The sequence below is a fragment of the Dermacentor variabilis genome, chromosome 3 (assembly GCF_050947875.1).
Source record: "Dermacentor variabilis isolate Ectoservices chromosome 3, ASM5094787v1, whole genome shotgun sequence".
In the NCBI taxonomy this organism is placed as follows: domain Eukaryota; kingdom Metazoa; phylum Arthropoda; class Arachnida; order Ixodida; family Ixodidae; genus Dermacentor; species Dermacentor variabilis.
The window spans coordinates 29,094,335-29,107,901 of record NC_134570.1 but is presented as its reverse complement, the minus strand read 5'-3'; the positions used below and the strand labels follow the sequence as shown (position 1 = coordinate 29,107,901).

At 49.5% G+C, this 13,567-nt stretch overlaps 2 protein-coding genes across 2 annotated transcripts in view; both read left to right on the top strand.

Annotated features, from left to right (window-relative positions):
• Positions 1-128: 128 nt before the first annotated feature.
• The window catches only part of LOC142575335 (cyclin N-terminal domain-containing protein 1-like), a 251,895-nt gene continuing 238,456 nt past the window's right edge, over positions 129-13,567 (top strand). Inside the window, exons 1-3 of the mRNA XM_075684603.1 lie at positions 129-446; positions 3,554-3,657; positions 4,230-4,392. Coding sequence (XP_075540718.1) covers positions 297-446; positions 3,554-3,657; positions 4,230-4,392 — 417 coding nt within the window. The 5' untranslated portion in view covers positions 129-296. The remainder of the gene's footprint in view (positions 447-3,553; positions 3,658-4,229; positions 4,393-13,567) is intronic.
• The window catches only part of LOC142575336 (uncharacterized), an 83,812-nt gene continuing 78,551 nt past the window's right edge, over positions 8,307-13,567 (top strand). The window contains exon 1 of the mRNA XM_075684604.1: positions 8,307-8,654. The gene's annotated coding sequence lies outside the window, so the exon portion shown is untranslated. The remainder of the gene's footprint in view (positions 8,655-13,567) is intronic.

Genomic DNA, 13,567 nt, shown 5'->3' with positions numbered 1-13,567 from the left:
GATTACGAAAGTGGGACTGCAAGGGTATGTTTAAAACAACAAAATAAAAACAAGAGTATTTATTTGAAAAGTGATGGTGGAAAAGATCTAAGCATGAAGCCGAGCAGACGCACCGATGCAGCAGTTTAGCGTTCTGTCAACTGCGTAGCGTGTTGTGACGCGGTGTCTTTCAACTTTTTAAGATTGTTATCGCTCTCAATGACCGTACGTATAGTTTTCTAAAAACGTTGCGTATTATAACGCTTCTAGTACATAAGCCTTCGTAATCGACGGTTCACGACTACTTCCTGGGCTCTATGGCAAAGGAAAGTTCCGATTCGGACCACGATGACGACGTTTACTTCTCAAGGCAGCTGCCCATAATAGATCCCGATATGCTCCAAGATGTGCTCTGCATCCTTGCCAAGCAAAACGACGAAGCCGTTCGTGAACCGGAAGAGTATTTGGTGAGTCCTTCGATGTGTAATTGCGTTTCTATGGCGCTTCCGTACCATTGTGCCATTCGTGTTGCAAAGGTTGAAACATGCAGTTCCGTCGTTCGTTTTTCTTCTTTTTCTTGTCAACTCCGACCTTTAGTTCCCTGGCAATGTCTCTCATGCTGAGCTTCGTTGTCGGTGTCAGCCACTGCACCACGTGCCCAGAATGTGGGCGCGAGATGCATATGTTCCGTGCTTTTCAACAGTAGCGGTAGACGCTTCGTCTTGCAGTCTCTGTAGCTGAAGCACCTTAAGGCTGATCTCAGAGGCCGAATGAACGGATGGAATCGATTCGCATATAATGAGCATTTCAGAACTTGCAACGCGCATTCGACACTCGAATTTCAGTCGGAACACGTGCAGAAACTGCAGATATGTCTATTGAGTTAATTCTGGTGAATAGAAAGTATCGGACATTTTGAAGCTCAGCGATCGACTTTTATACTGAATGCAACAACACCCGGCTGTGGTAACTCAGTGCATATGGCGTTTTGCAGCTTAGCACATGGTCGCGTGTTCGTTTTCCAGCTACATTCCGAAAGGGGCTGTATGCAAACAGTGCTAGTGCAACGAGCTTTAGGTACGAGTTAAACACCAGTTCAGCCGGAGTCCACCACCACCACTACTGCACCTCCCGTAGCCCTTGTGAAAAGAAAGTTCTGCTGGAAGGTAAACACTGTCAGTCGTGGTAAGTGCTCTAAGAAATGAATCAATTCACTCGCAATCGCAAAAGAGAAAGAATGACACCGCTGCCATTCTATTTAGGAATGTCCGCGGAGAACCGTAAAGATAGATGATGGTATCAGGTAAGTTTAGATCAAATTAAGGTTCAACTTTTTTTTTTCTTTCGTGGCACTTGCGTCTACGCCGCAACTAATGACGCGTGCATTTCTTCAGTTCGCTGTCTTTTTGCCGTGACTACTAATCACCGATGGCTGCGCGCAGCAAATAAGATATAAAGAAAACTGCAGCAAGGCAGAGTTCGGTGCATTTCAGAACCGAGGGCCGCGTTGGGAGGCGGCCCTGCTCAGCCACGACCTCGCTCATCAACTGTGGGCCGTCCGGCACGCCGAGGAAGCCGCCCGAGTCCAAGGACTCGAGGCCGTCACCTAGGCTGAGGTGCTTATGGCCCCACCCCGCCCAAATCACCGGACATTTACAACAAAGTTTTCACTCGCTAGGCATCTTGCAGTCTGGTGGTACGTTTCGGCGAGGCGACCCATGCAGTTTAAATACAAACGACAATTTCAGCTGCCTTCCGGTGTCTTTGTGAGCGTACGCTGATTGACTTGCTATAGTCGTAAATTCCGCGACCTACATATAGCTGACCGCTGTATTCATTGTCGGCGTGCGTATTTCTTGCAGTGCAGTCGGCTGGTTTTACTCGCGTTCCAAGGGTACATTTATGTGCTATGTGAAGTACATGCCATAGAAGATTCCAGGGGCTGTATTTTCTGAAGACGTTTCATTTTCCCTTTTAAAGCGAAGCTTTCTTTGCCTTTTCTGCCGACTTACTGAGCGCTGCTGCTGCTGTGTGTGGTCTTGCTAGCGTGCACTGCTGGATTTCTTGCAACGCCACCAGATGGCGCTCGCCTCCGCGCATCCCGCCCAGAAAATGTGGTTGTAGGAGTTCATAGTGTTTTTTTTTAACTTGGGTAGGACATTAAGCAGTATAATAGCAAGAGCTTGGTGGCGCAACCCACCGCCCCGTTCCAAAGGGGACGCTCATAACATCCATCTATCCCGGCCGCCGCGGCAGCGTTTCACAGTGTGTGCGCATGGCACGTGCTGTGCTTGCTTTCCTATGCGACGAAAATGCAGGTGCTGGGCTGTGGAGGTCGCGTGCTGGTCTCTGATAGTGCAAACATTATAATAATCCGTAGCCTGAAGAGTGCGCTTGGAGCTGGCGTCTAAACAGCGTGCTGGTCACACATGCAAAAGGAGCACGTAAACACGAGCCAACAAGACGGCTCCAAAGCGTGCACTCGGCGTCTAGGACACCTAGACTACGCAGATAAACAGCAGTGGTGCAGGCGATGTAACGTTTAGCATCAACTCGCCACTCTCTTATAGGAGTAAACGCCGAAGAAATTACACATTCGCCGCCATTGTCACCGCGAATTATCGTCAAACAAAGCAAACAGCACACAAAGCTTCGCTTATACGTCGATTTCCACTGTACGTGGGAGCCTCGTAATTTTTTTTTTCGTCTTCGCACCCCGCGGCGTGCCGTCATTATCGCTGAGATCGCGTCATCACTGGAATCGGGCACTCGGTGTGACGCACGCAATAAGAGATGGAGCCCTGAACGCGCTGCCAGAAAATCGAGGCCACGACCTCGTGCCCCGTGTAGGAGAATGACGCAGCAGACCGTTGCAAAACTATACGTCAATTTATTCATTTATTTACAGCGAGTGCGTCGTTTTGATCGTATTCTTATGTTCGCCAGTTTTCGCGTGCACCGACTGATTCAAGATGATGACATTGAGTTAGTGTTACGGCCCCGTATTTTAGTGAGTGGGAAGATTGCATTCCTTCCGCGCTCTGTGTCGCCACTACACAAACAGAATAAAAGAAAGGCCAAATGCGTTTATCTCTTGACCGCGTTTCACAGTGCACAATCTCGTTCCTGGACATAGTATTGACATTCGGCATCTCAAGCGGCGGCACATTTTGCTGCTCAAGCTTACCGATTATCTGGCTCGTGCATCATGTGGCCTGCCCAGCTCCATTCTTCCTCTTAATGTCAACTGTAGAATATCGGATACGGAATATCGACGGGTGGCGCGAGCACATATATCTTCTCCACACAAATATCGGTGCTCTGGCTACGTCACAAAAATACGAAACTATGTCTACCAAGGCGAAAATAGTGAGCCGAGCGGGCGCGCGCCTCGTAGGTTCAAACCGCCATTCCTCGTGACGGGCGGCGATCGCATGGCGTGCGGGTGCGAGCTTTCCAGCGTTTTCGAGCGCGCGCCAGCGAGCGTTCCCGCGCCGGCAAGCGTTCGCGCGCCGACAAGCGTTCGTGCAGCTTGGCCTTAACATTTTTTTCCCCTCCATTGCTTGTTGCGCAGGACCACCTGTCTCCGAGCAATACCGTAGAGCTATTGTTCCAGACTTGCGCCAAACTCGAGCTGCCCATCTGCGTCCAAGTCACGGCTGTAGAGTACCTGGACAGGTACGTGTCGAATCTCCGTGGCTTATTTTTCTTTCATTAGGGACTCCGTGTGACCATGTGCGCTGCGTCTACAACAGCGCAGTGGTCAACCTCAAACGGCTATAGTCCACCACTATCACCTTGCAATGGAGGGCTGAGACGCTTATACACACGCAAGCGCAGCTTAAAACTGACCATAGTATTAAAGCGCAAAAGGAGAACACAGAATTAGTTACAATCGGCGTGTCGATTGTGCTCTTGTCTTGTGTCCGGCATTCGCGACGGTGACCTCGTAGTACCTTGTAAAATTTGCCAACTGATCCATCCCATCACGCATCTCAAACTGGCGCTTGTTCATCTTTCCTTCGATGCTATGGCGTATACTTATTTCGTGCACATTCTTTTCTTGTTTGCCAAATATGTCTGCGTTATATTAATTTATATTCTACGCCAATCTTCTTGTAACTCAGCTCTTGTATTTTCCACTTGTTTCCACACTGCTTAAATCCCGAACAGCTAGTGTTAATTATTAAATAAATCATTCAAAACGAATAGCGTCGTGCATCATCACCGCCCGGTGTCTGCGCGTGCAGATTCCTCGTGCAGCACGTGCGCGACCTGCGCGAGCAGCTAGGCCTTCCGTCCGCCTGTGCCGCCGTATCGTGGGACAGCGTGGTGGGCCGGATGCGGGAGCAGGTGATGCTGCGCATGCTCTCCTGCATACAGATTGCAAGCAAGATGTTCTCCAGCGTCAAGGTGCGTGTTTATCGCACGAGCTGCATGCATGACGACGGCGGTCTGTTGACCTCTCGCGGGCTCGGTTCTCGACCGCATGTTCCGACTGGTATAGCGGAAATGCAGAGACGCTTGTCTGTGTGTGCGCCACCGAGCCTCATGTTATTGATCGCCGTGGCGATGGAAATTAAGCCGCAGCCTCCGAATGCGGCATCACTCGTAGCATCGGGCGTTGATTCGCGACTTTAAGTCCGCGCCAACCAATCAATCAATCAGTCAGTCAGTCAGTCGGTCGGGCAAGCAGGCAAGCATCTCCCGGCTGTGTTTCTCGACGTCGTTCCTTATATACGCCCCTCTTTTTCCATTGTTATTTGCAAGGGAGAGAGGGAGAGCGTGAGGACAGTAAGCAAGAAACGGAACCCTTCGAGTGCGATAAGTTGTGATAAGTTGTATTTAGCGACTCTCAAGTGACGATAACTGTCGCATATATTTCGCTCCCTTTCGCACCATGACTCATGAGGTTCGGTGAAAAAAAAAAGTAAACATAAAAAAAGGGAAAATGTGCGGGTGGTGTGTGCGCGCTCGTTCACAGATGATTAGCATGCGCGCATGCGGAAGCGCCATGCAGTGTGTATAGTGGTAACGCGCGGAAATTTCGCCTCCATTTGCGTTTTCGCTCGCTTTCGCTCGGCAAATGTGAACGTTGCCTGAGTGGTGTGTCAAGTGGTCTAACAACCAAGTGCATGTGCTATTATACATTATGTATAACAGTGACCGAGCACGTCCTTGTTTGATATCGATGCGCTAGTTTTATTTGGACAGAAAAAATATTGCATACTCCATCGGAGCGGTCTTCATGTTAGAAGCTATACCACAACATTGCCTCGGTAAACTCAAATCAGCGCTGCGTTACTTTTTTGGCAAGCTGCCGTTGTTGCATGCTCTACCGGTCGATGGGTGTGCACTCCCCTCTGATGCACTTGTTGTTCAGCTGACGATTTCAAAGAAATGGGTTTTTCTACCTTTCTTCCCCTCCCCCCTCCTTCTTTCTTTCATGAAACTTGCGAAACGGGGCATATTGTATTGCGAATTTATTCCGGTAAGCGCGGGCGGTTTGCTGGATGAGCGGCCAGATTGGTGACGCCAGCTAATGTTGCAAAGCTCAATCACATAAACACAGAACCAATTACTATATTCTTCTTAGCTGCTGCTGTAAATTTTCGACAGCGGCGTAATCGTGCTTACAATCACGCCGCTACCGAAAATTTGCACCAGCAGCGAAGCAGAATATAGTAGGTTATTGCCATTTTAACTCTGTGTTTCTCTGGTTGAGCTCTACGCCACCAGGCGGCTGCACCGCTTCGGCCGCTCACGTTTACGCCCCCGACCATCCGGCAATCCGCCCAAACCACCCCTGTTTGCCGGAATAGCGGACATGCTAAAAGTCTCTAGAGGCGCACATGTGTTATCTTGCCATAGGTAGGCCTAATCATTGAGCCGGCACCATGATTAGGCAGTATACACAGGACGCGTTCTAAAGGAATAAGGAGTTTGCCTTCTCGTCATTATCAGGCTTTCGGCTCGAGCGAACCGCGGGCAGTGTCGTCGTCGCGCGAGGTTTTCTTGCGTTCTGTGCCTCCAAACGCAGCTTCCCACACTGCAACTGTTCGCCCGCCAGCACGCGGGGAAGTGCGTGAAGCTCGACGACAGTGCTGCTGCATTTTGAATGGAAGCGGAATGCAAAAACGCCCGTGCACTGTGCTTTCTGTGCAGCTTAAGAACCCCTGGTGGTTGAAATTAACTCGTAGCACACGTCTGGTGTCGTATATCGCAGACCATTAGTTTCTTTCGGACGGCTTAACCCAATGATACAATTTTTTATCCGCTTCGATAATAAGCTAATAAGCTGTATTTGACGTTCCGACTTGATCGCCCCGCTGCGGATGTCGGGCATTTAGGAACGTTACAGTTTTGGAAGTGTTTAATCTCTGAGGTTCGCAAGAGTGGTTAGGCCTTTAGGAACATGTACAGGTTTCTAAACGGCAGATAACTCTTGTAGTGGTCAGAAACCCTCCCTCGAGCTCTGCGGGTTCATAGGCAAACGTTAATGGACTCTCGGCTTAAATTGGATAGTCGCGAGTCACATAAAAAAGTAACGCTTATGATTTGGTAAGTGACTGCAATCTTCCGCTTTTTTTTCTTTCTTTCAACTTGCTGGAAGCATTTCGTCGGACTCTTTGTAGTAGATATACACGTGGTATGACAAAAAACGGCGCTTTTTCGAAGCGACAGTCCGACCGTCGAAAAGCGGTTTTCTACCCAAATATTCAAATTTCGCTCCTGTGACGCGGATATGGGCGCAACAGATGTGCGGTCGGCTTTTTAGTGCGTGCAATCTTTCTATGTGCCGAAGCGTTGAACTTTCTTACGAATGGCTTTTGTCAGACATGCCACAATAACATTACTGTTTTTTTTGTGTGTGTTCTTTCAATGGAACAACCTTTTCAAAGATCTTACGTTTCGACTGCGCTTCTTCTTGTGTCTAGTTAAATTGTTGATTTGCTAAAGAATGGGTTTTTGCATTCTAAATGACCAAACACTGATATTAATTTGCACGTTTCTAGAACTTTCGGCCTGTATATATAGAACGACCCAGTATGAGAAAACATTTAAAAAGTTGTGACGACACAACGATGTACTTGACCGGGGACGGAGAGCGAGAGGAATGGGGAGGGGGGCTGGGTAGGCGAATACATTTCTGGGGGAGGGCGGGGGGCGCGTGCACGGTGTGTTACCCCCCCGGCTAAGCCACTGCAGCAAAGCACATGGCGCTGGCAAAAACATTAAAGAAAATAGTGCATATGGTCAAATTGGCCTAACTGCTAACCATAAAATCGCTTTTGCAGCCACTAAAATTATTAATAAGGCTCCATCGTGTTTCGTCAATTTGTGTTTTAGATCTGCGCAACGCTGTAGGCCCCTAAACGAGTACGGATATCTCCCCTTCCGCGAGGGATATTCACAAAAAAAAAAAAAAAAAAGAGATACTTAATCGCGTGTCAGCCCGTGCGAACGCCTTTTGTGTAGACGTGTACCTCAGTCCGAAGGCCTTTGGAAAGGCCCGTGTGTTAGCGGTGTGAACTCGATTTACAGCGTTGCTCAGAGGTGTCCTTCTAAAGGGGGCGCCACATCGTGCGCGCTTGCGCCACGGCAACGGCGTTGCAGTGTAACGGCGCGGTCCTTGCGAAGTGGACGCGCCGATGCCGTGACTGAAATGCGCCGTATGTGCAGTCCATATTTCACTCGGTTATCGCGTTACCGAATAGACGCGATATCCGTGCGCACGACGATTGTCGAACGAGGCCACGTGCCGCGGCAGCAGTGAAGCTGCGGCCGCAAGAAACTCGGTCCCGCGCCCTGTCTGCCTGTGTATACGATGACCGAATAAACGGAAGCGTATATAGTTCGAATTCTGGAAGGCCAACGCTTAGACGAAGTATCCACAGAGAATAAGAAATGAAACGTATTGAAAAGATCGAAGTTGGCTGAGTGTACGAGATGTTCCTTCCACTAAGTTTTCAAATAAAAGGAATGCGTGTCGCGCATCGCGCGTAGATATATCATTTGCCGCGTAGTATAAGGCGGAATTGACTTCGACGTTTGGGATTAAGCTGCTCATTAGAAGGTTCGGATATCTGCGGTATTCTGTTCTACCGCGCTATATGTACAGCGGCTCGCCACTGTCTTTCTTGCCCCCGTTCATCTGTCAACGGTGAAAGCCGGAAGCTTTCCAGGGTCTCTGTTTGCGAACAGCGAAACATCATGCATACGGTGAGCGCGCCGCTTCCGATTCATCGACGATCGCGCCGTCGCGGAAAATACCGCGCCGCAGTGGGGACCGCGCCAGGGGCCAAGGCCTTCGTGATCACGGCGCTCGGGCAGCGGACTTTACACTGTGAGCCACCCGAGCGTGCGATAACTGGCGGCGCTGTTGCCGCGGCTGCCTTTAAGGACGGCGACAAACCGATTCCTCTGGCGAGTCCCGCTTCTTGTGTGTGGTGGCGCGCTGCCACTCGACGTCGGGTCGCCGCGCCCGCAAGAAAGTGGACTCGTCTCGCAGACGCGTTGGTTAAACTTTTGTGCCGGAGCGTGTCCTCCTCGTTGGCACCACTCTGGCTTACGGCAGGAGCAGCGGGAGTCGTCGTCGCAGCGGGCGAGCTGCCTGCACGCACTGCGCCACCGTGGCACGTACGGTATCTGCTTCCGAAGACCGCCATATATACGTGAGTCTGCTGCCCTGTAAAGCTCCGCTGTAAACGGAATCTCGCGCTTTGTTTTTTTTTATTTGTGCATGGGCGCGCGCGCGTGTTTTTATGTATTAAACACTATACGGAGGCTAAAGAGAAGCACTGAATCAGCTTAGGCTGACTACGTATTGTTTAAAAACTCAATAAGTGTCCTTTTCCCGGTAACAGGTTCTATATTATAGAAGAGAAAATGAAGGTGAAAGTTTTGTCGTACCAAAAAAATGCGCTTGCACGCCATTCTGACGTCACAGTTTTCAAAGCATTTTTTTTTCATAGTTGCGACGCCGTGACTTAGTGAATTTTCTCGACGCTCGCTAAGTATTTGGCTGACCTATTACTCATTGTAGTCCAGCTTTACCGATACGAAGTTATCTAAGCTTGAGCAGGTACCGTCAACATCCATGACGTCACCGCGAGCTGGTGCGGGAACTTCGAGGTGGTGATTCATTCTTTTTTTTTTTTTTCAATTTATTGCTTCACACAGTAGTTGCAGTTTTGGACAAATATGAAGTAGCAAAGGAGGCCCTGTAGTCAGTGACTGTCTCGAAACCTCCTGTCGACGTTTCGATACAGTCATTGATATATACTCAGGTATACATACGTCTTTCAATTTCGCGTCTTTTCTGTTTTCTGGTTTGCGAAGCCTCCATTCACGCTCAGAGTGGTTTTTCTTTGGTAATGTAGATGCGTAATTTACTTTTACAGCTCGAATATATTTCTTTCTCTCTTCAAAGTGTGCTTTCAAGCTGCACCCGCAACGGGGTGACAACGGTGTCCTTCCTATTCGAGAGGCCCGCAGCGTAGGCGCTCTTCGAAGCAGCCAACCACGGTGTGGGAACCGCCGCGTGGCGGCCCAGGCTCAGTGGCTGTGGCGTTGTGCTGCCGAGCACGAGGTCGAGGGTTCAATTCCCGGCCGCGCCGACCGCATTCCAGCGGATGCGAAACAATAGAAAAAAAAAAGACGCTCGTGTACTGAAGTTTAAGCGCACGTTAGTGAAACCCAGATGATAAAAAATAATGCGAAGTCGTGCCCCCCCCCTCTCCCCCTTTCTTTTATCCCCCCCCCCCGCTAAGTCCCTGATGCGAGTCGCTGCGCAGGACCCTCACGTTAATCTCCTCAATTTGATTTTAACAATTCACCGACGATTACGGTACTCCCTAATGTGAAATTCGAGCGCAGCTGTATACGTCTTCTCATTTCGCGAGACGTTGGCTAGCGCGGACAATCTGTCTCGTTCGGCACGTTGCAAACAGCGCAGTGTGGTGCGACTGTCTCGCTAATCGGGAGATAGTGAGAGGCAGCGCGTGGCTGGCGCATGGGCGCGATTCACAACAGCCGCCGCAGGCAGACCGCCACTCATGCAGCGCTTTGTTTACATATATGGTATCGCGATGGCGTGATCGATGAACAGACGACGCGCGCTGTTCTGCCGCCATCTCGTAGCCATCGTCGCCGTAAAGACCGTCTTGCGCGTCACTTCGCTTTTTCTTTTCACGCCTTTCGCCATACCCCCATCCTCATCATTCAGCCTGATGGTTCCGCTTCACCCTCCTCCTCGCGCTATCTTCGTTATCGCGATCTTATATTCGCGCTTCGCGTTCGCTCTTTCACCCTTCGCTGTGCTCGTTCGCTCGGTTACGAGGAGGCCGAGGGACGACGCCGACGCACACCGCAGGAACGGGCGGAGCTGCGCTCTAAAATAAATTCTGAGGTTGTACGTGCAAAAACCGTGATCTCGTTATGAAACACGCCGTAATGGAGAACTGCGAAGTAAACGTACACCAAATGCTCGGCACACGGGCGTTCTTGCACTTCGCCCCTATCGAAATGCGGCCGCCGCGCGGCTGGGATTCGATCCCGCTACATCGTCCTTAGCAGCGCAACGCCGTAGCCGCTAAGCCACCACGGCGGGTCAGTTTAATTTGTTTGATGGTGCAAGGCTCAGTGTTGAGACTGGGAGGTGACTCTAAGACGACCGTAATAGGTTACACGTCACTGTCGCGTTCAAATGCCATTCTATAAAAGGGCTCCAACGAGCGAGAGTTTTTGGTGCTAGCGGAGATATTAGCGGTCAGATTAAGTCGACTTCCTTGGACATTTGGACACCTGAATTACCTCGGGGCAGCCACCTGCAGTCAACGTTATCACGCGGTTTCCCCTCAAGAATGGGCAGATATCAGTGCATCTTAACTTCAAATGTGGGTGTCGAAAAAGGTGTCCTAAGAACTAATGGTTATTAATCTAACTTAGGAAACCAGGCATTGTCCCTGAATATTGGTTTTGGAACAAATTTTGTTTTGGAGAGGTTTTGCTACCGAGCAGGCGTTGTCCATCCGGCGAGCTTAGTTTGCTGAGAAAAAAAAAAATAACGTGATGCGAGAGTTGGAGAGAAGAAAGTTGGAAGCGAAGAAAAATCAAGGTAATGTCAAGGTAATGGAATATTTAGGTTCCCGAGACCGCCCAGTCACGCGTCTGTTCGTAGAATTGTTACGCGAATTCGCAAATAATGTTAAATAAGCAAGAAATCGCTGAGAGGAAACCGGAACCTGACCACGCAGCCGAGCGAACCTCTTCGTGTGACGTCACGAGTGTCTCCATCTGGAAAGGCGCGCAAGGCATGCCGGTCTCGCCCGCTGGCAGCGAAGAGCATACGCTCAACTGAATCGTGACCGCGCCGGACCTTCGCGCGACAATAGTCAGTTTTAGTTTAGCGTACGCAACTTATAGCGTACGCTATACGCTAAGTGTAGCGTACGCTAAGCAGCGCATGTTTTCTACAACTTTAATTGGCCGGCGATATCTTCGGATCTCAGAGGCCATATGCCGTCTTTGCGACTATTTCACGCATGTAGCGATAGGTGGCGCTGACATCTCGAACGTTTCCTTCGTTAGGCTTCGACTCGTTGGAAACGAGATGCGATCTCGAAAACACAACGAGGTTATCCATAATACTCTGTCGTCGAAGCGGCCTGAGACTAAGCGAAAGCCGTTTAAACACTCATTTGCTACGAACGAAGTGCATTTTACAAAAGCAACGCCAAATTCAATTCGAAGTGGGCAGCCGGGACCGCCGCCATGTTTCCCGCAAGCTCCGCAAACCCCGCAAAAACGCTAACGCTAACTCGTTTGCGTTGCGCCCGCCCGCTATACCCGCTATTCCGTTTAGCGTTCAGCGCATGCGCAGTGACGACCCGCTATTTTTTAGCGTACCCAATGGAATAGCGTACGCTATACTAAAACTGTCTACTAAAACTGTCTAATATGTCGGCTACACCAGCTCTTGGGATCTGTCAAACATTGACAGTTATGATTCTGACGAATTCAACGGTCACAAATCGCCGTTCGCATCCGACCCGCCCCCACGAGAGCCAGCGCCCATGCGTTACATATATTGTGCTGCAACATGAAGACTAAGAGTACCCCTAACCACTGATTTTATACGTGCAGCATGCTATTTTATGTGTTACATTCCTTCTCAAGGAAGCGTTTCGCATGCTCACTGTAAGATGTTGAGCACGACTTTCCGCATTCGTATCCCGCAAGAATGCCGCTGACAGTCCAAAGCACCGAACGGTGCATTTGTTTACATCAATAGGTACAACGACCACTCCTCGTTCGCTTGAGATATAAGGTATATAAGGTATATAAGGTATAAGGTATAAGGTATAAGATATAAGGTATATGAGATATAAGATATAAGATATATATATATCAAAACAGGTAGATTTTGTACATGTAAGCACCGTTGCATTACTCTGAATCGCACTGATATGAGTGACCACACATCTTCGAAAACAGCGAGCGGGAGACCGTAGTACGGGGGCATTGTTATGCTTCATTCTTCGTATTCTCTTCATGCTTACAATATGTTCATTCAAAGTGGACATAGATGAGGACTTTGCGAGAACGCGTAGTTTTCTAGCGGAAACGTCGATGCCAATATAGACACCGTTGGCAGCTGAACTCCGCGATTGTTTACGCATCGAGGGGCCTACGCTTGCTGCCCATTTGGGATACGCGGCAAGCAGTGCACCTCGGAAGCTAAGTAATGAGTCTGCGTGGCAATACGTAAAGATACACCCATGTTCGTAGTCGCATTTAATTTAGGGAAGTGCCATTGAGTGCGGCCGGCGGCTTTCCGTCGAAAACGGCAACGTACCGATGTCGATACGGCTCCGTGACGTCGCTCCTCGCTTTTCGTGTGTGCACTGTACGAAATGAGGAATCGTTCATTTCAAATCCGTATGATCAAAACCGCAGAAGGAGTTTTCTTCATCCTTATGGCTTAATTAGCTTCAGGTCAGTCGCTCAGGCCCGCCAGCAGCATAAAGGCTTAACCTCGGCTGAACGCGATCGGCATCGGCTCAAACTGTGTGTGCGGATGGCGAGGGCTGCAGTTCGTGCAGCCTACGTCTACAGAGAACACAACTTCTCGCGATAGCAACTTCTCACGCCATGCACTGGCTCACGATCGTCGATTCCTCGACGCTCTCGTCACTGTCGTCTGCATAATCCCGGCATGCTCTGCATGGAACACTCCTGACGTCATACACAATGTGGCTTGTAACTGAGGAGGACGTATAAGGTTCGAGGCAGTCAATTAAATTCATTTGTGAAATATCTGCGCAACTCTCAAACCTGCTTTTGAGGACAAGATGGAAGTGTTCAGATGAACGTACCCAGCGAATTTCATCGACATCCGTTGACATGGAAAAATCGCCGTAGTTGCCCGTTAATGAGGATTTCTCTGTTTAATAAAAAGGGCCAATGGTAAGTGAAAGCATGAGTACAAGTACACGTCTCGTCTAAAATAGAGAGAGAGAGAGAGAGAGAGAGAGAGAGAGAGAGAGAGAGAGAGAGATCGAAAATAAATATACAAAATGTAGTA